The sequence below is a fragment of the Mustela putorius genome, unplaced genomic scaffold (genome assembly GCF_011764305.1).
Source record: "Mustela putorius furo isolate JIRA1106 unplaced genomic scaffold, ASM1176430v1.1 tig00000460_pilon_pilon_pilon, whole genome shotgun sequence".
Classification (NCBI taxonomy): Eukaryota; Metazoa; Chordata; class Mammalia; order Carnivora; family Mustelidae; genus Mustela; species Mustela putorius.
The window spans coordinates 11,431,563-11,458,014 of NW_025421389.1; the positions used below are offsets into that span (position 1 = coordinate 11,431,563).

Here is a 26,452-nt window from a genome sequence, read left to right on the forward strand (position 1 = left end):
CATGTGTCATCATTGACTACAGACCAGATGCCCGGCCACAGGGGGCCCTGCCTGTGACCGTGACCGAGGACGGAGAGGAGGGGCAGCTCCCGACAGAGAGAGGCTGTTTCCATCTCTGCTCTGCTGACTCTCCCGACCCCGGGATCTGTAGAAGTAATCCTCCTGTGCACAGCATGTTTCTGCTTTTCAGAATATTCTAGGCACGGCCAGCAATGTGGCCCCCATGGCTCAGGGAGGGAAATGACTGTCTCGGGGCCTGGTCACCTGAGTTGGTCAGGGCAGAGCTGGGTCCCCCCCACTCCGGTCTCTGCGGATTTTCCTCAACATCACTCCTGGATTTCAGAGCCTCTCACTTTCTGGAGCAGCTCCAGACTGTCTCCTCCCTTCTGCTCTCGTTGCATCCTGATAGCTCTTGGTCCTGCAGTGAAAACCTCCAACCTGCGCGTCCCTAGGCCTCCTAGTCAAGACGATGCGGGCCCTATGTTCCAACTGGTGATACCGCCACTTTTCTTAAGAGAGAATCTTCTAGAATCCCTGACAAACGGAGAACAGAGAGGCTTCCCAAGTTCCCCAAACGCTCCCTTTCTGCAGGTGACATCCACATTTAAAAGGCACCCATTTCCCCACATATCCACCCCTCCCTGCTACACCTGTGAAGTATCCCGCTTTTATCTGAGGCAGACAGTTACTGCTTCTGTTTTAAATTGTCAACATAGGCAAGACTCTTCACTGGAAAACAGCTACAACACATGTCATCCTTCCAGTCAAACATTCTTCCTTATGTCTAACTGAGCTCCCTCTGGCTAAGTTCAAACTCGCTTTTATATAGTCTGTCACTCATCCATCTGAATTTTCCCAAACACAGCATCATTTTATCTGTATGGTGACCCCGGGAGATAGCTATTCCTGTTACTATTATTTGACAGATGGAAGAACTGAAGCTTGATTTGTGCCCATTGTAGGTTGGAGGCAGCTCCTTTCAGAACTCTCCAGATTTTCTAAGTCTGCCTGAAATTCGAGAACTCACTGAGCAGTGCCCTGGGCAGGTGCTGGTTGGGAGCGAGGGAGCCTGGCTGGCCCGGATGGGTTTGTGAGGAGGCTGCTTTTGAGCTTGCCCTTGGCCCCAGTGAGACCTTTCCTCTCTCATCTTGGCATTGTTACCCCCCAGTTTTGGTGCCCCATGCCCCCCTGATTACTGATACTTGCCAATGTCACTCCCGATTACTGTGGCTTTCTTAACCCTTAGCACGATCTATAATTACCATGATTATTTGGTTCCTTTTTATTATCTGTCCATCTCTCTCCACCTCTCTGAATATCAGTCTTATTCATATTATATCCCAGGTTCCTCACACAGATGGTAGACTCTGAATAAGTATTTATTAACAGAGGGACAAGGAACAACAAGAAAAGGAAGAACAAACAAGAAGGATAGAAAGAAAGGAAACAATTGGAAGGCCTTTCCTTCCCTTTGGTTTTCCTTTCCTACCATGGACATCAGAATTCATGCATCATATGGGCCAAATCTTATGGGACTTGTGGTAGGAAGGATCTAGAAGGCTGGGGTCCTCATTCCAGCTCTCCTCCTCCCTTGTAAAATAGAGATAATGATATCTACTTCATGGGGTCACCCTGAGGATTAAATGAAATAATTTCTGCAAAACCAGTTTCTGGCTCATGGTAGGTATTTAGCAAGTGTCATTCCCTTTTCTCTGCAGTAATTTCAACCTTCCAACCTGAGTCCTGCACAGTAAAATCAAACCCTGCAGTGTGCCTCCAACCATATATGAAAGGCTATCTGCCCAGCTGGTATGAAGATACATAGAGAATACACAGCCAGCCTTCTGTCTGTGCCAAAGAAAGTCACATTGAAGAGATGCATTTTAATGAGTTTCTTCCAGTAATTAAACCCAAGGGACACATATAGCAGCTGAAACCATGGTAGGCTGAATTCTAACTTTCTAGCTCTGTGAACTTGGATTAATAGCTTGGCTTCTCTGATCTTTGGTTTTCCCCTCCACACACTTGGAATAGCAATGATGTTGTGTATGTCATCGAGTAGTTGTAACTGTTGAGTGTATGCATGGAGAGCGCCTGGAAAGTAGTAAGGTCCCTAAGTGTTAGCTATTGTTGATCCATGGGTTAGAGGAAAAACTACCCCCCATACTAAACTAGATTCAAGAATATATCATGGAGCCTTCCTTAATTGCCAGTTACTTTTATTCATCCTTTTGTTTTGTTTTTATAAGGAAGTTCCACACCCAGCATGGAGCCCATCACTGGGCTAGAACTCATGACCCTGAAATCAAGAGCTGAGCTGAGATTGAGTTGGCCGCTTAACCAATGGAGCCCAGGAACCCCTCCTTTCATCTTTAAATAATATTGAAAGATACAACCCCTTCCTGTTTTCATTCATTCATCACTCCATCTATTCAACAAACACTAGCTATAGCCACAGAATCGTGTGCCATTCTAACAGTGGCTAATTGTCAGTAAAGTACGGTGGTGTGTGGTTGGCTTAGGTAACGGTTCTTCTCTGTATCTTTCCTTTCAAGGCTCAGCCTTGGATTGTACACCCCATGGAGGCCTGGGGCTTTTCTCTGGACTCTTGTGCTTGGCCAGTAACGCACACTGTCTCCTTGCTTCCAGCTACCCTTGTGCTCCCACAGGGGCCAGCCCAGCACCTCACTGCTCCCCTGCACTGTGCTCCTGCTTTCTCCATTTCGGCCACATCTTCAGCTTCTCCAAGCTTCTGCATGTGGTTCAGTTGCTTTTGCACTCATAAAAACGTTAACCCAAGACCAAGTGAATCTATGTTAAAAATGGGTGGTTTTCTGAGCATGTAAATGAGTTCTCAAAACCACGTGCATTTCTTCTCCGCATTTCCAAGGACCACAATGGGTTCGAAACACATGAGCTATATGTGCCACTATGCACTGTAGAAAATCTAAGCTTAACTTTGAAAGGAGGAAATAATGAGGAAAATAATGCCCGCAAATGCACGGGTTGCTTCTGAATACACATGATCATCCCTGCCACTGATAGGCATTGGCATTTCTGAATTCACCACGTGTCATTTTCATATCCTGACTGGATGTTTATTTGGTCATTAGTTAGGTGAGCAAATAAAAAATGTGTTCAGCTGTAATTTGGAGGAAAATCTCTCCTTTCTCTCTATCTCTCTCTTTCTCGTGCACAGCCCCATGGGTCCACCACATTGTCCTTTGAGCCAGGGGAGAACATGGACTTTCATTCATTCAAGAAATATTTGTTGAGTTCCCACTATGGATGCAGAGGACAGTGAGGTGGGCTGCTCTCTGGGAGGGTATGTTCTAGCAAAGGCGAGATAGACAGGAGGTAAACACGTAATAAAGAAGCCAACAAAGAAGATGACACCTGTAGTGATAAGAGGTGGGAGGAAGCTAAAACAGAATGGAGTGGCAGGTTGGTGAGGCAGGGGGCACCCTCTTAGATTGGACGCTGAGGGGTCTTGTTGCTGGAGGGTGGTGTAGTTGAGTGTCGAGGGATGGGAAGGAGCTGGACATGGGAAGACCCAGAACAAGGCATTCCCCAAGGAGGGAGCAGCATGCTGAAAGACGAGGGCAGGAGGTAGCATTGCAAGCTGGAGCAGCAGACTTGATGGAAAGACTGTGATACGAGGTGGGGCTGGGAAGGAGGGCAGAGCTCAAGTCATGTGGGGCCTCGAGGAAGCCAAGAGAGGCTTCAGCAGGACAGCAACATGATCTGACTTGGGGAATGCACCACGGGCAGGAGGGAGAACCAGCAGAGGGAAACTATGGCCCACTCATGAACTTAAATGTCATTTGGGCAAAGGTGGCAGCAAGGGGGATGGAGTGAAGACAGATAGGTTCTGGATATGGCCTGTCGAGAGAGCGGACGAGACCTGTGGATGAATCTTGCTGAGGTGGGGATGAGAGAAAGAAAAGAGTCAAGACTGAATAGGGTTTTGGTTGAAGTAGTGGATGGTGGTGCCATTGATGGAGCTGAGGAAGGCCCCAGTTAAACAAAATCAGTTAGAACACAGGTGTATTAGGGGCTAAGAAGAAAAGGAGGAGGGTGATAGGAACATTTTTTTGGAGCATTTTCAACCCAAGAGGAACATACCCAGACGGGCCGCCTGGGTCCTCCACAGAGAAAATGCACCTCCCCTTCTCCCCAAGTCCAATGGTGACAGGTCCTTAACCCCTGCTAAGAGTTTTTAGAGAAAGGTGCCATCACCAAGGCCTGGGCTCCAGCTGCCTCTGGATCTGGAAGTCTGGTCCGGCTAACCTCTGAGGAAATTCAATTGGTTTGGCACAATTGCATCTTCATGGGCTAATCGAATTGCATCCATTTATGGGCAATCTTTATTTATTTATTTTTTTTCCTTCTTGTCCTCACCCTTTTCTTCCTTTGTTAACTTTCCTCTAGCAGCAAAATAGACAAAATATTCTTCTCTGGGCCTCAGGTCTGCAAAAATAGGCCTCCGCAGTCCTCTTTAAAGCAGCCTAAAGCTACTCCCCATCCCAGAGGTTCTGGCGGGAGAGCCAGCTCGGTGAGCCAGAGAGAACAGAGGTAAGGGAGCCAGAAGGATCCTACCCAGGCCTGGCATCTCCCCCAGGCAAGACTACATGACCTCCTCAGCACTTCCTGCGCAGTTCATGGAGGCCCTGCTGGTCCTTGAGCTAGCTGCCTGCTCAGATATAGACATGGGGATTCATATTATTCTCCCAAAACCGACTCAACCTTTGGCTGCCTCTTCATCAGGCCTCCTCCTCCATCCTCTAACCTGACATTATTAAGTTTTTAATGTGAGGGACCCTCTGCTGGGTGTTCTTACACGGATTCTTACCTCATTATTGTGAAACAAGTATTCCTAGTTCCATTTTTTAGGGCGAACACTCAGGTTCAGAGAAGCGGATTAATTTATTCTGTTGACTAGTAGAAAAAATAGAGCCCAAGCCTAGGTTTCTGTCACCTTCCGGCCCACCTCCGCACTACCTTCAGGACATCTGTCGAACCTCATCCATGTTTTGCCAACCCCACCAACGAGCTTTCTGCAATGATGTTCTCGGTCTCCGTGTTGCCCCCAGCTTGGACCTCACGTCCCTCCTGGGTGCCAGGGGGCCAGCATTTCGGTCAGTGCCAAGCCCCGAGGTCAATTCCTTGTCGTTGCTCCTGGTTTTCCCTCCATCCCGTCTTCTCCATCTTGACCAGCACAGCTCAGGTCAACCTTAGCAAGATGGATCACGGCAGGACTAAAATGATGTTGGAAAAACCCATCACTGAAAAAGGAGACAGTTACTGGCAGTATGGCGGGTATGTGGATGGACAAGAACCAGAAAAAGGCGGTGTTGGCGGGACGGTACATCAGTCAGGTCTGGCCGAGCAGCAAAACAGGCACATCAAAAAGAGAGAAAGAGGGATAAGAAAAGAAAAAAAAAAAAAAAAAAGAAAAGGAAAGGAAAAAAAAGGCAAATATAACTCACGATGAGCTCTGGGATCTTTATTGTGACTTTTCTTTCTTTTTTGTTTTCCAGGCTTAATCAATTGCATTGGGAAACCAGCTGTGTAAAAACGCAGGTGGGCACTCCATCCCGGACCAGTCCTCCACGGAGCTGGAATTCGGGCTGACCCAGGACCACGTGTTGCCAGGACAGAGACTCCGTGGCGCCTGCTCTCACTCTCCAGGTAGACGGAACTCCTCTCCTTTCCTAGGAATGAGTGTTCTTAACAGGGCAGGGGCTATGCTTCACTTTCTTCGCTCCAAATCATCATTTATTTACGATACTTGATAAGATCAGCTTTGGTCCTGCGTCTGTGTAATCATGCAGGTCCCTATGATCTATATTAGTCCAGGTGAGGATTTTTTTTTTTTTTTTTTTTAAGGCAGACAGCTGAACATAGAGACAGGGTAGCCTGATACATTCTTTCTTGATCTTGATAGGAGCAAGGAAGCATGCAAGGAAATCTCTTTAAAAAAGACAGAGAGAGAGAGAGAGAGAGGAAGGGACCAGCCTCCAGGAACGCACAGTGGGTGGTTTTCTGTGGTTTCCTGTTGAGATCCTGAATGTAGGCTCTCCACAGCTGTCCCCTCAGCAAACAACCACAGAAGCACCAAAGGCCACCTCCCCCCTACAAGCCAATAATCCAATCATGCTCCACATCCCTTTAGCTTCTCTCTTTGGTGTGTGTGAGGCAGAGGGAAGGAATGATATGGGCGGGATGTGAGAGCGAGGAGGGGCTTTAATGGGTCCCATGGGATTCCAGCTTATCTGTGAGGTAGTGAGTGTTGAGTCTCCACAGAGGTCGGTATAAATAAGACTCAGATTATTACCCTGGTTTAGGATTAAAACAAGGGCCATGGGTAAGAAACAAGATGCTAGGAAAAATGAAAATAAAACACATACTGAGAGGAGGAGAGAGAGGGAGAGGGTGAAATTGAGCTCCCAGGAGAGCATGAGAGGATGAACAAGCAATGGGGGACATGTGAGCATGGGGGAGGGGCGCTGCGTGGGGGCTGGGCCGTGGTGTCACAGAGTGAGGTCAAGATCACTTCCAGGCATTCCATCAGAGAGCCTGCAAGTCCGTGGACCTGCCTGCTTTGGAGAACTGCATATCTGGGTCCCAAGCACATGACTTTGGCCTGACCTCCAGGCCTGGGAGGTGTGAGGGGCCGGTCCAAATGGTCCTTTACCCTGGAACTGCCAGGCCACGGTCATACCAAGGGTGGTTCTCAGTTCTGTGGAGCCCAGGGGAAGGTGTAGGGATGGGAGGCACCCACATTCTGCCTCAGCCTCTCCACTGATCACCACCTGGGCAGGATTGGAAAGAAGAATTTCACCCACAGGTGTGGGGAGAAGAGACATCTCTCCAAATTCTGGTAGACTTCCTGTATGGGAGTGAGGACAAGCAGAAGAATCTCTCTGTACCTCCGGGCTCTTGAGAACAAGACAGTGGTGCTGCAGAATCGCGGTGGCCACTGGCTGAAGGAAGGAGGTGCCCCATGCAGCCCAGGGCCTAAGAAATGCCTAGCGCAGTGCTTCTGGCTGGGGCTGGAGGACAAAGGAGGAAGCAGAAAACAAGAAGGGATGTTTGTTGAGTCCCTACTGGGCGATAGGCCACTTACATGTGTATTTTTTCTGAATACTATAGTATAATTACCAACCATATAGTCCTCCACTTAAAGTATACAATCATGGTTGCTTTGCATGTTCACAAAGCTGTGCAACCATTACCGCACAATGTCAGAACACAGTCATCACAGCACAAAGAAACGTCATAGCTACTGGCGGGCGTTCCCCCTTTCCCTCCTCCCCTCCTCCAGAAGCTACCAGTCTAACTTGCTCTCTGCAGATTTGCCTAGTGCAGACATTTGTAGAGATGGAATAATGCCACATCTGGCTCATTCTACCTCACAGAACACTTCCAAGACGCTTCCGTGTTGTAGTACTTCATACCTTTTTCAGGGCTGAGCAATATTTCATTGTACCGCCGTGCCTTGTCTTGCCTGTTGACTCGTGAGCTGATGGGCCTTTGGGTGGTCTCCACTTTCTGGCACTTGCAGATAATGCTGGTATCAACATTTGTGTGCCAGTCTTTGTGGACACTGTGCATTTTCCATGTAACCCCCATAACGATAAAATGGGCATTATCGTCACTGATTTCTTAAGAAAAACTGCAGCTCAGTGAAGTTAAATGACCATTTTTGAGACAGGGAAGCTTCTTTTGATTCAGGTGGACGAGGCTAGAAGAGCCGAGAAGGGGAAATGCGGTGGAGTTCCACTGCACCTTACCAGGTTGTGACACACACCATTGAGTAAAAAGAAATGGCAGGAATGAGAGAAAGTGCGTCAGCAGGGCCGCTGTGTGCTCTGTGGGCCTCCTCTCAGAAAGCTGGTCCTGCTGGCAGGGCCCTTGGGTCTGGGAAATGTCCTTCCTTTCTCGTTTCAGTGGCAGTTGTGAGGATTGGTCAAGAGCAGTTTGAGACTACGGCTGGAGCAGCTCATCAGGCTTGTGAGGAGTCAGGTGGGAAGCGTCTGCAGCAGTGCCCATCCCGAGAGGGTGCCTGGGGTGGGCTCGGCCTAGCAGCAAGGGCCGTGAGGAGGGGAATTCAGCATGGGCCAAGGGCGGCTCTATGGAATGGCATGACGGGTCACTGAGGCTGCTGGCTCTGCTTCTTTCTGCCTCCAGGGCTTTCCCAGAAAGTGCTTGGACATGGGAGTGTGGGTGACGTGACGTCCCATTAATGCAGCTCCGATGGCTAAGCAGAATCAAGCCAAAGCTGGTAATCATTGACCCTCAGAAGCTCCCTGGGGCAGAGCCGTAGAATCAACAGGAACACGGGCTCTCCAGCAAATCTCCTGGTCTGTGGTTTATCTGAGAGCCTTGCCCTTCCCGTCACCTTTCTGGGAAGCGTGTTGCTCCTGCAGCTTGGCACAGAGAATCCCAGAGTGAAAGGCATGGCAGATGATAATGTCATAGGGACTGTCAGTGTGTGGCAGACTCTCAGTGGAAAGGAAATTAGAGTTGGACTGAAACTGAGGATGCTAAGGGCTCGATCACGTTCCATGTTCAGGTTGTCATCAAAGCTCTTTCCAGCCATTTGCAAGATTGAAGCAAATGTCCCTATTTCTCAGATGAATACAGTGATAGGTTAGGTGGCACCCAGTGACTGACGTAAGCAATGTAAGTGATGTGAGTGACTGACTCCAGATCCAAACCGCACGTACCCACTTCTTCAGTCCTGCCTGGGAACCACTTGAGGCAACCCTCATAGGGGATCTTAAACATAAGCAAGAATGTGAAATGAGAAGGCATCCAGAGCTTCCCTCCAAACTCAAGAACCCAGTGTTCTGTGCCTTCTCTTTTGCATCATCTATGAGAGCTGGGCTATCCCACCAACCTGAGACCCTTCACGTCGGGCATGGCATCATGAATTCTAGTCTCTGGGTGCCATCACTCAGGCATTAGCTGAATTGGGCCATTATTTTAGAAATTTTCAAGGGTCGGAATTCTGTATGTTCTCTTGAAAACAAAGTGGAATCTCCTGTTGGGAACACTCAAGGAAGTATGTTCAGAATGTCCAGTCCATGGGGAATTTATTCGTTTCTGGGCTGGAAAGACTGAGTCGACGTAACACCAACCCAAACCACGGAGAACTATAAGGGTCACACTAATAACAGGATTCCAGCACTAATAACAAATACAACTTTTTGTAAACATTTAAATTATTTTACGCAATCCTGGTGCCATTTGAGATGGGTGGCTCAAAGATGAAATTTAAGAATTATTTCATTGTACATGTGCACAGTTTTCAGACAAACAAACTCCCCCAACACATACTTTTATAAGATAAACAAGGAAGAGAATGATATTTTATTTGCAAAAATCATTCTTCACTTTCTAAATAATCCAGTAAAAGATTTTTTTAAGATACTTAATATCTTAACACCTAAGCAATATGACTTACTATATGCAAGTGATTTCTGTTCACATACCATCTTTTGAGAATACCATATGTTGGTTCTAGATTATACATCCAGACCTGAACAAAGATGTCTGCACTGTCACGATTTCTTTTGAGTAGACATGAGAATAAAAAGGCCATGAGACTAGAAACATCTTTGGGTCATTGTGTTAATTCCATTTTCTGTCACAGGTTCATTAGAAACTAGAATTCAGGGGCGCCTGGGTGGCTCAGTTGGTTAAGTGTCTGCCTTTGGCTCAGATGATGATCCCGGGGTCCTGGAATGGAGCCCCCCATTGGGTTCCGTGCTCCACAGGAAATCTGCTTCTCCCTCTCCCTCTGGCCCTCCCCTCTGCTCATGCATGAGCGCGCGCTCTCTCTCTCTCTCTCTCAAATAAGTAAATAAAATCTTAAAAAAAAAAAAGAAAGAAACTAGAATTCAACAGGTAGGATAGTGACCCTCAAGAGGTCTGACCAAAGTGCACATGAGGGGTCTTAGAACTGATCCTTCCACCCTTTCCTTTATAGAGGGATCCCATCTGCTTCTCGGACAGATTGACTGAAATTTCACCCAGGATCCTCTAGGGATCTGTCCTCTCTCTTCAGTCAACAACACGTTTGCTGTATTTTACCAGGTGTCTTTCCTAATGGGCTTCCACCCTGATCCTATGTGCATCCTGACAAAGGCAATTTGGTAAATTCCAAACCCAAACCTGGGAGCTCTGTTGGCTACTGCAAGTTTTGGTGGAATGTGGAGCTTTGAAAGTCATCTCCTGACCCTCTTAAGAAGAAGCAAGGGGCTTGATGCTCACATTGCCTTCTCAGTAAACAAGGCAGTAGACCACCCAAGCTAGAACAAAACCAGATAAGAGTTTGGTTATGAGGAGCCCAAGGCCACAAGACCCAATCATCTGCCTGGTCCAAGTGCTGCAGAGACTGAGTCCCGCCAACAGAGAGCAGTGTTAGGTTCTGTTCACCTCCCCATATCCCCTTCTTCGAACCAAGCACTTTGAGTCTTTCACACCTTGCTGGAGCTATTTATTTCTTGACGAATGTTTCTTGAGGATCTACTCTAAGCTGTCACCGGGGATAAAGCAATGGAGGGCATGGACGGGGTCATTGCTGCCAAACCACCACAGAAGAAAATGTGTAGGTTGAAATGACTGTAGAAACTATACCCCACCCCCAAAGAAAAGAATACAATAAACTATTATAAGGGGAAGGAATCTGATGTGAATGGGGAAGTCATAGCCAGGGACTTTTGTCTCTTTGTGAACCTGCCATTTAAGTTTCTCTCTGAGACATGGCCTTCAGGTTGAACCTAAGTACCCATTCTGGGGTTGGGAGGAGGGAGAGTGGAGTTCCAGTGTCCCCTGTGTGTCTTCCTTTGTCTGTGTCCTCACTGTTGCCCAGGAATGACCTTGGCCACTCAATTAGTGTTGCTGAACTGACCAACTCCAAAGCCTGGGTGCTTTGCCTTTCTGCTCGAGCAGTGAGGACCCCAGGCTCAGCTCACTATCACTGGCAGGGTTTCCTCTTCCACTGGGGAGGAAGATCCCTATGCCCCCTCACTAGCCTCACTGTCAATGAACTTCTGACTGTGGACGGTGATGTAACTGCACTCTAGAGGTATCTGGAAATGTCTCCAAATGGAAGATGTCATTGCCATTACTTCAGATCATCACCAACAGTTGGCTCAAGCCAAGACAATCTATAGAAGTTTCCAGAGAAAGCACCATGCTTAACAGTACATCTTCAGCTGCTTCCACAATCATGTCCTAATTACTTTGACATAGTGACCCTTCCTGAACTCTTCCCAGCATTATGAGACCCTTCTTGTGACTTTGGGGCCCATGGCCTTTTCCACCAACGTGTACCTGTGGATCTAGTACAGTTGGCTCTGGGCCCTCTCCATGGGGGTCCCAGGGCCTTGCACACACTCTTCCTCTCTTCCCTTTTCTAGTGCTTTTGCTGCTGCTTCTTGTCCCTGGAAACCTCTCCCCTCCCCACCAATCCAAACCCTCCTTATCCTTTCCGGTTTTGTGTCTTCAGAAAAGCTCTTGCCTGCTATGGGATCTCTGTCTTATCACCATTGCTGGTGCATAGTAAGTAGGTGCCAAAAAAAATGTTTGCCTTCCCTTTGTTCAGTAACTGTTTTGAGTATGCCATACGGCTTAAAAGCAAGGACTTCTCAGTTAGGCAGAGCTAGATTCCTCTGATCTCTGCGCTTTGGGCTTTTTGCTTTGTGACCTTGAGGAAAATCGCTTAACTTTGCTGAACCTCTGTTCCCCAACTGCTAGGTTTATCATGTGAATTCAACACTATAATATATGTGAAGGATACTCTTGTGCCTGGCCCAACATCCAAGGCTTTCCAGACCCCAGAATTTCAGGGCTCCGATGGGGCACCGTTTGCACTGTGCTCTAGAGGGCGCTGTTCACACAGAATACAGGAGAGTGCAACAGGTCTCCCAACGCCGTCAGCAGGGTACAGGGTATGGAAGTCCTCCATGGCATCTTAATAGCCATTTCCCATTCTCAGGAGATTTTGCTCTGCTCTCGTCTTTCTCTTCATTCAGTCTGAGCTGTGGATCTTCACTTCTACCTTGACTTCCTCTGTCATCTGTGGCTTAGTCCACTCAGACCCAATACAGCAATGCCTTCTTGGTAAAGAGCTGAGCTCCCTGCAGTTTAGAAGAGAAGAATTCTTAGAAAACCTTTGGAATAGAAACCACGTAGATCCACCTGTGTGGTTTTGAGTTTCTCTTGTTTTCTGATGCTCTCTCATTCTGCTGTTACCGCTCCTCACCACTCCCAGGGGTGTGCTGCTTTCTCTTCAAAACTGTGAGCCAGGCATAGAGGAAGTGCCTCCTTTTGGTCCTTCTCCACCTAGCTGAGACAGGTAGTTAGGAACTACCTTAAGGAACAGTGATGAAGAATGATAAGGAAACAATCCTGAAAATATACACAGAATAAGCACCCAGCTTCCAAAACATAGGTTTCCAATTCCACAACCAATGCACACTGTCAGCAAAGGCTAGGAAGACCCTGTAGACATCTTCTTTGGGTCCAGCTTCACTAGCTCCCAGGCTGAGACTGAATTCGTGAGAACCTCACACCTCTTGACATTTCCTGCTAGGACCCAATCCACCTGCCATGTGGAAATAGAGGTCTTTGCAGTGAGAGTGTAATTATCTCAGGGCGACCAATGGTTGTGGTAAGCAAGACAGCTAGAGAGACTTGAAAACCTGTGTCTGAAAATTTTAACTCCTCTTTGTGACTTTTTGTATTTAAATTTGGTTATTTCCTTGATTCTTCACATCCGATACAAAAGCAAACAAATGTATAAAGTGAACACATGGCCTGTAAAATGGCTTTATGACCTTCTTAGTTATACCTTTTGTTCTGTGTGCTCTTCTGTCCTTTAGTGGTGCCAATGTGTCAGCTGAAGAACCTCCAGAAGACCCTGGTACTGTAACAAATCGGCTTTTTGCAGCTAGTGAGGACACATACCATGAAGAACTGTGGGGAGGCTCACTGGGGGCTAGGTCACAGTTAGAGGATCTGGGCTTGTTATGTGATTTGGGGAAGATTTAAAGAAGCAATACCTTGCTCTGGGTTAGATGTCAATAATTCAGAGTAATTCTATGAGTCATTATGTCAATAAATCTTATCATCTAGAATGGGTGAAGACTGGTGGATAGCTAATGTCATTATTTGTAAAGAAGCAGCAGATCACTTCTAATAGCCCACATGGGGGACTTGGGTCTTTTTTAAACAATGTTCAGGTTTTGGTCTGTGTTCAGGCATGATTACAGAATGGCCTTATCTGATATCGATGTTCTGTAACACTGTTCGTGTTTAACAGAAGAACACAGAGCCCTAGTGGGGACAATCAGGACAGCCCCTAGCAGTGCCAAGACCCTTTGCTGAGGGCATATGTGTATACATTCAGTAAAACGATCAAGGCTTAGTCAATGTCTATGGTTGGAGAAGGACAGCGTCACTCCAGGTGCCATAGCTCTGGGCAGGCTTGTGAAGAATCATTCTCGTACCCTCTATTCTCTTTCCACCTCTGTAAGATAAGGCTTCTGCTGCGGCCACAGACAAAGCCTTTGTCCTAGACAAAGCCTCTATAAAAACACATTCCCTTTTCCCAAGTCTTCGGCTTGATGTATGGTTCATAGGCAGTGATGTTCTAGGGAAGCTTTGTCACTTTCCTACAAGCTTTTGCCTTCACCTGGATGTTGTCTCCAGTATAGCCCATTTGACTCCACACAGCAGAGACTCCAAATGGCCTGGGTCAGTGTGACGCCTGGTAAACTATTACCCACATTTAAATTTGTACCCTAATAATAACAGTTCTGACAATTTATTGTTTGATCGCTATGTTCTAGGAACTTCACATATGTGATTGCACTGAGAACACACTCTAGTCTTGGAAAGTATATTTTAACAGCCATTTCACAGGTGAGGACACATGTCAGAAGGACTATGTGGCTTTCGCAGGTCACCTGGACAGAGCTGGAGTTCAAATCCATGACTCTGCATACCCAAGCTAGGATTCCTTCCACCTGCCATGCTGCCTTTAGTTATTACCTGTGCCATGAACATCCTGGCTTAGGTCCTCCTATCCTCTTTTAATCTCCATGCCTGGCACACCTCTGAAGTTATTCCGGTAATACTGGTGGCCCAGCTGGCTCCAGAGAAGTCTACAGAACACGGTGTCCTTTACGAGAGCACCAACACCCTTCAAACTTGCGATTCCCTGGCTCTTGTTCCCACACTCTTTTCATGGGAAGGAGCCAGGCACCCAGGAAGGCCTGTGTTTTGTGCCCACCCTGGACACAAGTGGATTTGTGGCTTCACAGTGGACTGGATCTGGGAAAATCCTTACCCCAAAGGAAAGGTGAGATGTTCCTGAAATGCTTTCCTACATCTAGCCTGGAAGAGTCCTGAGGTTCAGATATCCTTTAAGAGCTATAGGACCAGGAAAATTGGTTTCTACCAGCCCTGCCAGGGTCTATTTGAGAAGTGAACTGTCTGATGGTGCTAAAGACGTCAGCGGTGACTTCTCCCGGAATTACTGAAGGAAAGGGAAACAGCCATCTGTCTCCTGTAGGTTCTGGGGGTAGCCCGGGAGCTAGATGACTCAGGGCTTGTCAGGGGCCTGAACATTTGCAATCCCAGTTGGGTGGATAGCCTACAATAGCTTGAGATCATTTCCATAGGAAACAGGAAGTGCTCTGCCTCGCAGCTAGGTGCAGTGCACCTTAGCGAAGTTGTGTGCAGAAGAGCGTAAACTTGACACCCAGCCTGCTGGGTCTCCTCTTTTGATGGTTGTTTTAAACCCCATGCTTAAGCCTTTTGGGGCAGCAAACCTGCCCCACTACAATAACCCAATCGTTTCCTATCTGTGGGGGACTGGGGAGCAGGGGCTGTGGTCCCTAATTCTTTCTAAAGGTTTCCTAGCCTAGCACCCAATACATAGTAAATGTTGAATAAGTCAAGCGTTGGCTTGATTATGTTAACGGAGAAGGCCAAGACTGTGCCCCAGAATCCTGTTCGGTTCCTTGCTGTGTTTAGTTGGCAATGTTTGTTGACTCAGTTGATTGTTGGCTTAAACAAAGCAGCAAAATTTGATGGAAACTTGAACTCCTCCACCGCGGTTGAGAAGGAACCACAGAAAATCATTTGACTTCTGTACTCGGGAACCAGAACTTGTGGGTCCTACGTTTAACATAAAAATCTCAACTCTTGAGAAATGTCCACAACGGAAGTAAGGCAGTGAGAGACTTGACAACAAGGCAGACTCACGTTGTATGCAAATGAAGGGTGCATTTTTATGGGAAGAAGGAGATCCAAGAGGAAAATATGCTTATTTTCAGGAATTTTAAGGACCCATAAGCGGAATAGACCTCAGACTTCATTAGAATTACCATGAGTCATCCCTGAAGCACAACTGGACCACTGTTCTTCATACGGTTTTGTTATTTAAGTCAACAATGAAAATATCTCACATGGCATTCCACCACCGAGTGTGTGGCCCTTGCTTGCCTTTCCAGCCTCATGTCTCGCTGACAGTCACCTGGCTTCTCTCTCAGCCCCTCACACTCTCTTCTGTTGCCCCGGAGTCTGGGTCATTCACAATTACAGTGCAGTTGGTTAGTTACTACACACTCAGGTGTGTCTCTTCTGAAATATCGCCATTAGAGGAAGACCCATAGAAATGACAGAAAACTCATTGCTTTGATGCATGGGTTGATGGATTTCTTTGTGATCGCCCAACAAATAGTTATAGTGTCTATGACAAGTGAGTCTAACACCATCCTCACGTCTTGACCTTGATAACACATCTTTGCCTGTCAGATAAGATGCTCCCCAGGGGCACCTGGGTGGCTCAGTGGGTTAAGGCCTCTGCCTTCGGCTCAGGTAATGATCCCAGGATCCTGGGATCAAGCCCCACATCGGGGTCTCTGCTCAGTGGGGACCTGCTTCCCCCTCTCCCTCTGCCTACTTGTGATTTGTCAAATAAATAAATAAAATCTTAGGAAAAAAAAAAAAACGATGCTCCCCAGATCATTCCTACTGTTTCTCATCTTGACTTTGCCTACTTCCCACACTTGACTGGAATCTTCTTCTCAATGACAAGGAAGGTGCCATTTGGCAAAGGATTGCATCTCTAAAGTCTAGTACAGAGCCTGACACACGTACTAGCAGCAACATTGTTGAATCATGATAGAAAAATGAATTAATGAAAGCAAAAAGACAGTGACTTTTCTGTCCCCTGAAGTACTGGGCAGATCTCTGATAGAGATCTTTTAGAAAAGGTGTTCCTTTGGGCAGATGCACACCATACCACATTGTAATTGCTGGTGTCCTGAGCTCACTTCCTCATTTGACTGTAAGCCCCTTGAGAATGGGAGCAGGTTTGATTTGTTTTTGAAATCCTACACAATAAGCATACACTCAGTGTTTGGAAAGTGTACAAAAAGTCTACTTCCTGAGAACAGACTCTTTACAGAACAAGAATACTGGAGCACTGAAGGGAAAAAAAAATGGCAATAATAGAATTTGCCTGCTTTGCCAGGCCACTAAGAGTACCTTGGTAAATATTAGCTAATGTACAGCCCTTTGCTTGCTATTAAGATTTACTGATTTCAGTAGAAAGTAACCTAAAATCCATACATGCTATACAACACAGACAACCAGGGTCAATCTCTGACCACCCTGCAGTAAAAAAAATACATATTTGCTCTGTCTGTGGCTAGATGAGATGTCATTGTCTAAGCAAAGTAGGCTATGTGCTGATTACAATGGGTCTGCCATGTGAACTTTGGGTTTGATCAAGGGATGGATTTATTCCATATTCTTACATCCTTTCGGTATCATTCTTCTCACTCTTTGAGTAAATAAATCCACAGCATTGGCCAACACAGTACATGTGAAAAGTACCTTCAGTAAATGCCAGATTTTATAAAATAATTCCAACAATAAAGGCTGTTTTTTAAATCTGTTTCTTACATAACAGAGACTATTGTATATAGAGATTGACCAGTATCTTGTTTCTTCCTGGTGTGACCTTACTTTCATCTTACAAATATTTACTGATCTAAGTCTATATATTCACCTGTATCTTTGTGAACATTTGGAAATCTCAGGATCTCAGTGTGTTTCAGAGAACAGGCTCAGAGATCGATGATAACTAATTCTTTCTCATGAAAAGCTAACAGGCATGACCTATGAGAAACAACAAGAGAGCTATATAGAGCGTGGCAAAGGAGAGGAGGAAAATGCTGGAACTCATGCCATGCTTGCTGCCCAGGGACCTTAGCTGGGGGGCTGTCATGTCTTAGCATGACGGTATTCAAGCCATGTGAGGTCTGGGGAAAAAAAAAAAAAAAACTACATACCCAGCTTAGGGCTTGGGCTGAGAACAACCAATTGCCTTGGTTTAAGCCACCCAAGTCCACTATCAAATTAAGTGTTTTCAAGCTAATACAAATTAGCATCAGTTCACTGACCAAACCCTGAAATAAATTAGGCCGAGTCTAAAAGAAATCAGCCTGCAGACAGAGACCAATTCCCAAGGCCACTTCGTTGCTTTCCCCAGGCATGGATACATCAAGTCGGAATATGCTTAGGATGTTGGTAAGTGCAGACAGTCTGGGAAGACATTATAAGCTGCTTGCTTTTGTTTTAGCTCTTTGCAAGGCCAGGCAGATATTTTATTAATAATGCAGGCAAGGAAACCCAGACTTAATCAAGAGATAAATCAGAGGCTACTTATTCATTCTACAGAAATATTCTTTATCTTCAAAAATGAAATGAACTTGAGACTGGAAGAGAAAAGTTGTGAGGAAGAGAAACTCAGAAGGTGTATTTCAGGAGTCATCTCTGGAAATATAATGTGTGACAAAGCGAATGTGGATTTGCCTGATAAATGTTGGCTTGAGAATTATTATTTTATTTCTACAAAGAGCATTTAAAACAGTGTGTGAGCTTCCATGACACAGGGGGAGAGAGGAATGTAAACCAGGTTAAACTATGTGTGTGTGGAGAAAGGAGAGAGCCTGGGGAGGGGGTAGACTCTTCTTCAGTGTGCCTCAGTTGGGACCAACCCCTAGGACTCTTTGGGGACTTGAGATCCATGAGGGTTGGGTGGGATGTGGGCAGGGCCCACTGAGTGTGTGCACTGCTGTTTGCTCTCCTGGTAGCCTTTTCTTTCTCTGTAGCTTTAGAACTTGTCCTCAAAATTTCAAATCACCACAGCTGTGGTTTTCTCTTCACCACTTCTACCTGGTGTTGGCTTCTTGTGTTTTCACCTAGTTTAAGGCTATGAACAAAACACTGTGGGATAGTACTTTTGTTTAAAATGTATCACTAAGTTGGTTTCGCTTCCTGGTTTGTATGAATAAACACATTTTTGAAGGGGAATTTTGAAATCTATTTTAGAAACATATTTACATTTAATTAAAAATACCACGAAGACCTTGCTAACCATGGTGGGCGCACCTTGGAGTGGGGGAGGGCACAGCTAGGGGAGGAGGTAGTCTAGTGTTGATAACTGTGGCTTTCATCATTGTTGGCTGTTTAGGGGAAAATCCCTTCAATTTTCTTGCTGTAAACTGGAAGTCACAATAATATCATCAACAAGAAACCATTGAGTAGATGGTATTTTGAAGAGCTTACTTCATTCACTGAGTTATTCCATTCATGCTCATTGAATAACTTGTGAGCGCCCATAGACTGTGTTAGCAGCTGGGGTAGAGGAGTGAATAAAGTATGGTTCTATGTTTATGGAGAATTATTTGGAGTATTATTTAATTCAGAGCTTCCCAGTCCTTCAACTGAGAAGCAGGGAAGAAAGCATGAGATATTGATGGTGACCATCATACTATTCCTCTTAGGAATCTTGGCATATCATGGAGAGAAAAAGGAAAGGGGCTTGTACCTCCATTGAGCAAACTCCTGGGATCATATGGTAGGACTTGACCAAACTGTATTAAGGAGCTCTGTTCTAAATAGTCTAAAGCATTTTAAAAAAGAAAAAAGGAAGGTGACCAATATTTGTCTTAAAATGTTTCAGGCAAATATGACTTTAGAATATAAAATTTAATAGCTGAGACGCAGCCTATTAGAGGTTCCTCCTGACTGGAAGCAGGGAACCTTATGGTTTATGTTTTTAGTTGTCATACTGCCACTGGTTAGTACATGACTTTGGCTATACTATTAAAATTTTCTGGGGACGCCTGGGTGGCTCAGTTGGTTAAGCAGCTGCCTTCAGCTCAGGTCATGATCCCAGCGTCCTGGGATCGAGTCCCACATTGGGCTCCTTGCTCGGCAGGGAGCCTGCTTCTCCCTCTGCCTCTGCCTGCCATTCTGCCTGCCTGTGCTCTCTCTCTCTCTCTCTGATAAATAAATAAAATCTTTAAAAAAAAAATTCTGAATCTCGGTGCCTTCACTGGATAAGTGGAACAATAATTGGGACAAGATTTCTTTTACTATTGAGTGAGGATGGCAGTAAAGAGGTTTACTTTAAGTAGTATATTGATGAACCCTTTTAATGGTTATTTGTTTTTATATATTACAAAAAATACGAATGGTCCTTCCAGCTTCTGCTTTCACGGCTATTTTTGCTTAGCAGAAGGCAAAACTTTATTAAAGTAAAAGGAGAATCAATTTAAAGAATTATATCAGATAAATCATAATACAGGTCATAGATTGGTTATCACCTACATTTTTAAGTTTGTGTGTTACTGACTAAGGTCAGGAAACACTTGAATACATGCCCTCTTAAGTTCCTTCTATTCCTATCTCTCTGTAATTATTTTTCCTCTTTATAGTTAAGTAATATGATCTTCTGGTGGAAAGTTTCAATTGGAAAATAGTATTGTTGTATCCAGAATAAACTGTCAGCTTTCCTTAATGATCAGTAAATCAGATTGTTTTGAATGGTCTTTGATATATGTTAGTCGCCTAGTCCACTGTTGCTGTAAACATCATTTTGTTTTGTTTGTTTTTTATGTATTTCAGATCAGAGTGTTGACAGAAAGAATGTTCAAACATCTTCGGAAATGGTTTGTCGCTCACTTTTTTGGGCATTCTCGGCAAAGAGCCAGGCTGGTCTCCAAAGATGGGAGATGCAACATAGAGTTTGGCAATGTGGAGGCCCAGTCAAGGTTTATATTCTTTGTGGACATCTGGACAACTGTGCTTGACCTCAAATGGAGATACAAAATGACCATCTTCATTTCAGCCTTCTTGGGGAGTTGGTTCTTCTTTGGTCTTCTGTGGTATGCGGTAGCCTACATCCACAAAGATCTCCCTGAGTTCCATCCTTCTGTCAACCACACCCCTTGTGTGGAGAACATTAATGGCTTGACCTCAGCTTTTCTGTTTTCTCTGGAAACACAAGTGACCATTGGATATGGATTCAGGTGTGTGACAGAACAATGTGGCACTGCCATTTTTCTCCTTATCTTCCAGTCTATACTTGGAGTCATCATCAATTCTTTCATGTGTGGTGCCATTTTAGCCAAGATCTCCAGACCCAAGAAACGTGCCAAGACCATTACCTTCAGCAAGAATGCAGTGATCAGTAAACGGGGTGGGAAGCTTTGTCTCCTAATCCGTGTGGCTAATCTTAGGAAGAGCCTCCTTATTGGGAGCCACATATATGGAAAGCTCCTGAGGACGACAGTCACTCCTGAAGGAGAGACTATTATTTTGGACCAGATCAATATCAACTTTGTAGTTGATGCAGGGAATGAAAATTTATTCTTCATCTCCCCATTGACAATTTACCATGTCATTGATCAAAACAGCCCATTCTTCAACATGGCAGCAGAAACCCTTCCCCAACAAGACTTTGAATTAGTGGTATTTTTAGATGGCACAGTGGAATCAACCAGTGCTACCTGCCAAGTCCGGACATCCTATGTCCCAGAAGAGGTGCTCTGGGGTTACCGTTTTGCTCCCATAGTATCCAAGACTAAGGAAGGGAAATACCGAGTGGATTTTCATAACTTTAGCAAAACTGTGGAAGTTGAGACCCCTCATTGTGCTTTGTGCCTTTATAATGAGAGAGATGCTAGGGCCAGGATAAAGAAAGGCTACGACAATCCCAACTTCAGTTTGTCAGAAGTCAGTGAAACAGATGACACCAAGATGTGACAGTGGCTTTTCAACAGGAGTAAAGTGAATTTTTGAAGATACCTAGTGACTAGAAGTATTAGGAAGCAATCAACAATTTGAGGATATAGGATATGAAATTAGAACAAGAGCCTTCAATGTCTATCAGCACCATGCCCCTTGAACCCCACAGCCACAATCTTATAAGACACATAGCTCTACAAGGCAACTGCATTAGAACATGCAATATTCTTATAGGAAATGGCAATATGGAAGCCATAGGAGTTCACTTGGAATCTTGAATACAATTATTTGAAATCATGCAGTGTTGATAGAAACAGAATCCTCAAAAGTTTCATGGACAGGCCAAATGATATCTTAAAAGTCTCCTTAAAGAAGTTATGAGCTTTAGAAAGGATCAGGGGAAAACCATATTCTCATTTTGATTCTACTGATAAGAAACAAGCCACTTTTATTTTAACATTGGTGGCTTTTATCAAGGAAAAAAGGTCTCCCTTGGGAGAGCCATTTTTGGTTGGTTGGAGGAGATGAACTAATCAGAGATGGTAAGAAAAGACTGGTACTCCAAGAACATTTGTGAGGCTCTGAGCTTCTCCAGCCCTGGTTTTTAGAGCTTCCATCTTAGTCTGGGTCATGTTGTGTTTCCTGAAGAGCAAGGGAAGGCTCAGGCCACCGACTTTGCATCTCTACCTATCAATGTGGGGAGGAACACTGAGCTTAACCTGCTTTATAGCACATCCAGATGCTGCAGCCCAAGTTGGGTTTTGGTCCAAATGATATCAAATGGTACATTTATACAGAGGATAAATCATCACCCTAAAATCTCAATGAACATTTTCCTAAAGAAAGAATGCTTGATTTGAAAATGGTGATATTTCTTCCAGTTTGTACTAGGTGGGATAAGGGGCTACAAATCCATGAAAATAGTATTTGCTGGCCTTCCAAGAAGGCAGTGAAGAGTTTAAAGGCACAATGTCACCTTAGGAGGGACAGCACTTCCAGTGCTTCTGAGAGAAAAATTATCTTGTGTTTTTGTGCCTTGAGTTTGTACTGAAATGCTGTTGCTAAAGAAGACTTGTGGATTTGAAAGAGTCTGTGACCCCACAGGGAGGCAAACATGAGGTGTGTTTTCCTCTGAGGGCCCACAAGACATCTTCCTCAAAGGGACCAATTTAATATAAGGATTGATTCTTAGGGAACGGTTTTACTATGAATGTCTCATTCGGTTCTCCACCTCCATGATTTTGAATCGATTCTGGAAGGAATGGGACTCAAAGCACCATAGGAATCAAAATGTTTTCAGTGTGTTGATTCATAAATTAAATTTTGAAACTGTGCATGTGGTTCCAAAAGGGTCAGTTATTGTGCTTAAAGTTATTGTAACAGACCAATAGGGGACATCCCTCTTGCTGAGGGTGGACTTTCTCCTGGGTGATGTGGGTGGGATGGGAAGATGGCAAATAGGACCATCTGGATGCCAGCTCACCCTCGAGAAAATGACCCTGTGGTTACAGACATGCCTCTTTCTGTGCCATTCCTGATGATCACTCCAGTGTGTCTTGGGCACAAATGGCGGTGGTGGCAGTTTTCACTTATGATGGTTATGTCTTCCCAGACCTGGTATGAGTTTGTTCAGATTCATACACATGCTCTGGTCATTCTGAGCAAGACCAGTACAAAGTCTGATGGGCTAAGAGTTGTGTACTTTGTCAGTGGCCTTAACGCTGGATGCAACTGGCTTACACGAGAGATTAGTCCGTGCCTGTAAGTGTGCCGGCCCTGCAATTTGGTCTATTGACAAAGCTAAAAGAAATGAGGTATGGCAAGCCCAACGAAGCCAGAATTCTCTGCTGGCCCACTGTCATGAGGTTTTATGGCTCTGTAGTCCCTTCACAAACTGGCAGGTCAGAACACATTCCTTCTGGTCTGTTCTGCTCATTAATAGTATGCTTGGGATTTGGTGGAAGTGAAATGATCTTGTAAATCTAGTCCTTTTGATGGTTAAGAGAGCTGAACAACTGGAATCTTTGTGATTGGCATCTCCTTCTAGGTTATGCAGTGGAAATCTGTGCTTTCAAATATTCTTTTATAAGGATTAAGGCATTCTGCTACCTGGCTTCTCTTTCTTCATGAATATTCCCATCCAAACTCTAACAACCATTAATATACTTATATCCAATAAAACCCTGAGGAAATGAGGGTCCACAGGATCTTTTAATAATCCTAAGGGGTGGCTGGAACCCAAAAGCAGTATAAAAAACCTGGATGTTTAAAAACAGGGGGTGACTGAAGACATAGAATCTCAGTGAGTAAAGAAAATAAATGGGAAATAGAAGGTTCCAGAAGGCTAACTTGCCTAAAGGTTAATGCAAATGCTAAAGGCAGGGTTTTTATTCCAATGGAACAACATTGTTCCCAGGAGGAGCAGACCGTATTAGCACTGTAATTGCTACAGGTGTGCCATATTGTTAGATTTACTGAATTATCTATCCCAGTATTTATTCTTTCCAAGAAAAATTGCATACCATCACACTGTACCATATTCAGAGTTTTCCTGGGTACTGACTCCCTTTGAAGTGCCTGATTTAGTTTTCTTGCTATGGGGGTTTTGATTTGGAGAGTCCCAACCTGGTTTAATGTGCCAGGACTTGGGTCCACTCTGGTACCAATATTCAGATTTAAGATTTGAGAGGTGATCTACAAATTTATTTTCCAAGAGAGAAAGGGTAGACAGAAAAGATCCTCTTTAAAAAAAAAAAAAAAATCCCCTCTAAGTTGCCAAATCTAAGAAGTGAGAGGATTCGAGTGTCTCTTTCCATGGCTAATGGGCGAGTCACAAGACAGCAAAGAACTTTGCTGGTGGATTGCGTGGACAGTGGAGGTGGCTTCCTTGGAGATTTTTCCACAAAATGGGACACGGCTTCTCCACGGGAGGTTCGGTGCATAACACAGGGGATCTTTCCCCATCTAGAACAAACTTGAAAACCTCTGATGCGAAGAATGCAAATGAGCCCCTGAGCCCGCCCCTGGGCCGTTGTTGTCTGCCATTACAGGAAGTGCGTGTCAATCAAAGCTTGACAGGGGAGATAGAGCATTTTATTTTGGAAGCCAGAAGTTTGAGAACAATGACTGGAATTTCCTCTTTCTGTCCAGAAAGGGCTGTTTGTCACTGGGGAGATAAAAGTCCAGGGGTAGGGAATAAAGGTTATCGGGAACAGCGCAACACAGAGCCGTGTGGGGGGGCGCTGCGGGAGGAGGGGTTATGGAGGAAATCTATTTCAATGCCTGTCATTGAGTTTCCATTAAAAGAACATTCAGTTAGGAATTCAAAAATAATTTAATCTCCCCAGCCAGATGCACCCAGCTGGACTCCTTGGAGCCAAGCCCTGCAGACAGGGAGATCTGCACTTGGGGCTGCAGGGGCTAGGGACTGGGGAAGGGCACTCCTGCATCTCCAAAGCAAGCATCTTTGACTGCCCTGGGTGTTGTGGAAGACATGGGCATCTTTTAGGCTCATGAGACACCCCAAGACCTGGGCTATCACAGAAGAAACATAATGCCAGGGGCTACTTACTGAGTTCTTTCCTACTATGTTTGAGGTTCTGTTTTAAGCATTTCCTATACATTACCTTATTTAACTTCCCCAATGGCTCCAGAAGGTACTATTTTTACATTTATTTTTCACTTGAGGCAGCTCAGGTAAGGAACTTGTCCAGAGTTACTAGCTAGTAAATGGCAGGGCTGGGATTCAAGTTCTGATCTGTCTTGTAAGCCCACATGTTTAAAAGAGTTCAAGTCTGCATCCTACCATGGGCCCTCCCTCTGAAAGGACCCACCAGGGCCATCAGACATTTACCTTGAACCCAAGGAGAGTTGGCACGTATTTGGGAGGAACCCCTTATTGCTCAGCACAGGCTAGAGCCCCTGGCTGGTGCTTAATGAACGTCTGTGGACTTCCACGTTCTAGGAAGAGGTTGTGTTTCACCGAGGCCTCTGGGTAATTGGCTAAGTCAGCGTCTAGAAATTTCATGGCTATCCTGAAGATTTTCCTAGGCTGGTGCAAACTATCTTTGTACATCTACGTATATGCTAACTATACACGTAGTTACATGTCCTTTTATTTTGATCTCTGAGTAGTCTTGCATTGGAGGTAGAGGCAGATCTTATTTCCATTTTGACAGATGGACAATGGAGCCTCCCTTATTCCTATAGGACAGCGTCTACATTCTTCATTCACCTCTGTGTTTCTGGCACCAACACCGTGTCTCCCATGGCCAGTAAGTGGATTTTGAATCAGTAAATGGATGAATGAAGGATTTGCTTGAATCAATATGGTTAGGAGTGGATTTGAAGCAATATCCATCCAAATGACTTTTGACAAGCTACCTCAATCACCAGCTGAAGGGCTTTGATAGATGACTTCATTTCATCTCTGATGACATTTTTATGATGTGTAAAACTGAGCTTTGAAAAAGAGGTAAGGGGAGAATTAAATAAAATGAGGGACCTAAGGATCCCTTATGAACAGTAAATGATTATTGACGTGGTGGAACAAGGTGGGAGTGTGGGTTTGGAGCAGAGGGGCTGAAAGGCGCAAAGAGCCCAGAATGCACAGGCCTGGGAAGGGCTGGTACAGAGACCAGAGGAAGCCTCCAGAAGTAAGTGATAGGACTGAGGCTTCCTGGATATTGGATAGGCTGTGAGTTGGGGGAATCTGAGTAGGATCCTGGGGCCTGGGACTTCATTTCAAACCGGAGGCCTGCTGTGAGCCAGGCACTGGGGATGCTAGAATGAGGAAGGAAGGAACGATCCCGTGGGGCTCACACCAGCCTCATGGGCCAGAGCTAAGCTGGAAGACAGTTGATTGTGGAGAATGTGATTTTCTCACCTGATGCCCATGTGCTTAGTATAGTTTTCGTAGGTGACATTGACATGATGGTTAACAACAGGACTATTGACTACAGTTTTAAAATTGGTTGGGATTTAAAAAAGTCTTTATAATATGTCCTACCAGGGATATATTGTCAACAAATGGTTTTAAAATTACGGGAAGGAACGCTTCCCTTTGTGATTGTGTACCCAATTCACAGTTAGGTTCAGATGTCTCAGGTTTTTGTTTTTGTTTTGTTTTTTAACCAATTATTAGAGCTTGTTGATTGTTCCCCACTTGATATAACTGTTTCAGCAATTATGCAAAGAATTTATGTGGTTTCAAAAATCATAGACTAGAGTACGGAAAATTCATTGCTTGGTCTGTGCTCTCCCTCTTCCCTTCTTCTTCTGGAAAGGTAACCATTCTTATTAGTTTATCATGCTACTGTTTCATTTG

The 26,452-nt window shown here is 45.0% G+C and overlaps 1 protein-coding gene across 1 annotated transcript in view; it reads left to right on the forward strand.

Annotated features, from left to right (window-relative positions):
* Positions 1–23,072, forward strand: part of KCNJ1 (potassium inwardly rectifying channel subfamily J member 1) — a 30,232-nt gene extending 7,160 nt beyond the window's left edge. The window contains exons 2-3 of the mRNA XM_004763899.3: positions 5,541–5,691; positions 20,005–23,072. Of these exons, the coding sequence (XP_004763956.1) occupies positions 20,026–21,144 (1,119 nt within the window). The 5' untranslated portion in view covers positions 5,541–5,691; positions 20,005–20,025 and the 3' untranslated portion in view covers positions 21,145–23,072. The remainder of the gene's footprint in view (positions 1–5,540; positions 5,692–20,004) is intronic.
* The last annotated feature ends 3,380 nt before the right edge of the window (positions 23,073–26,452 follow it).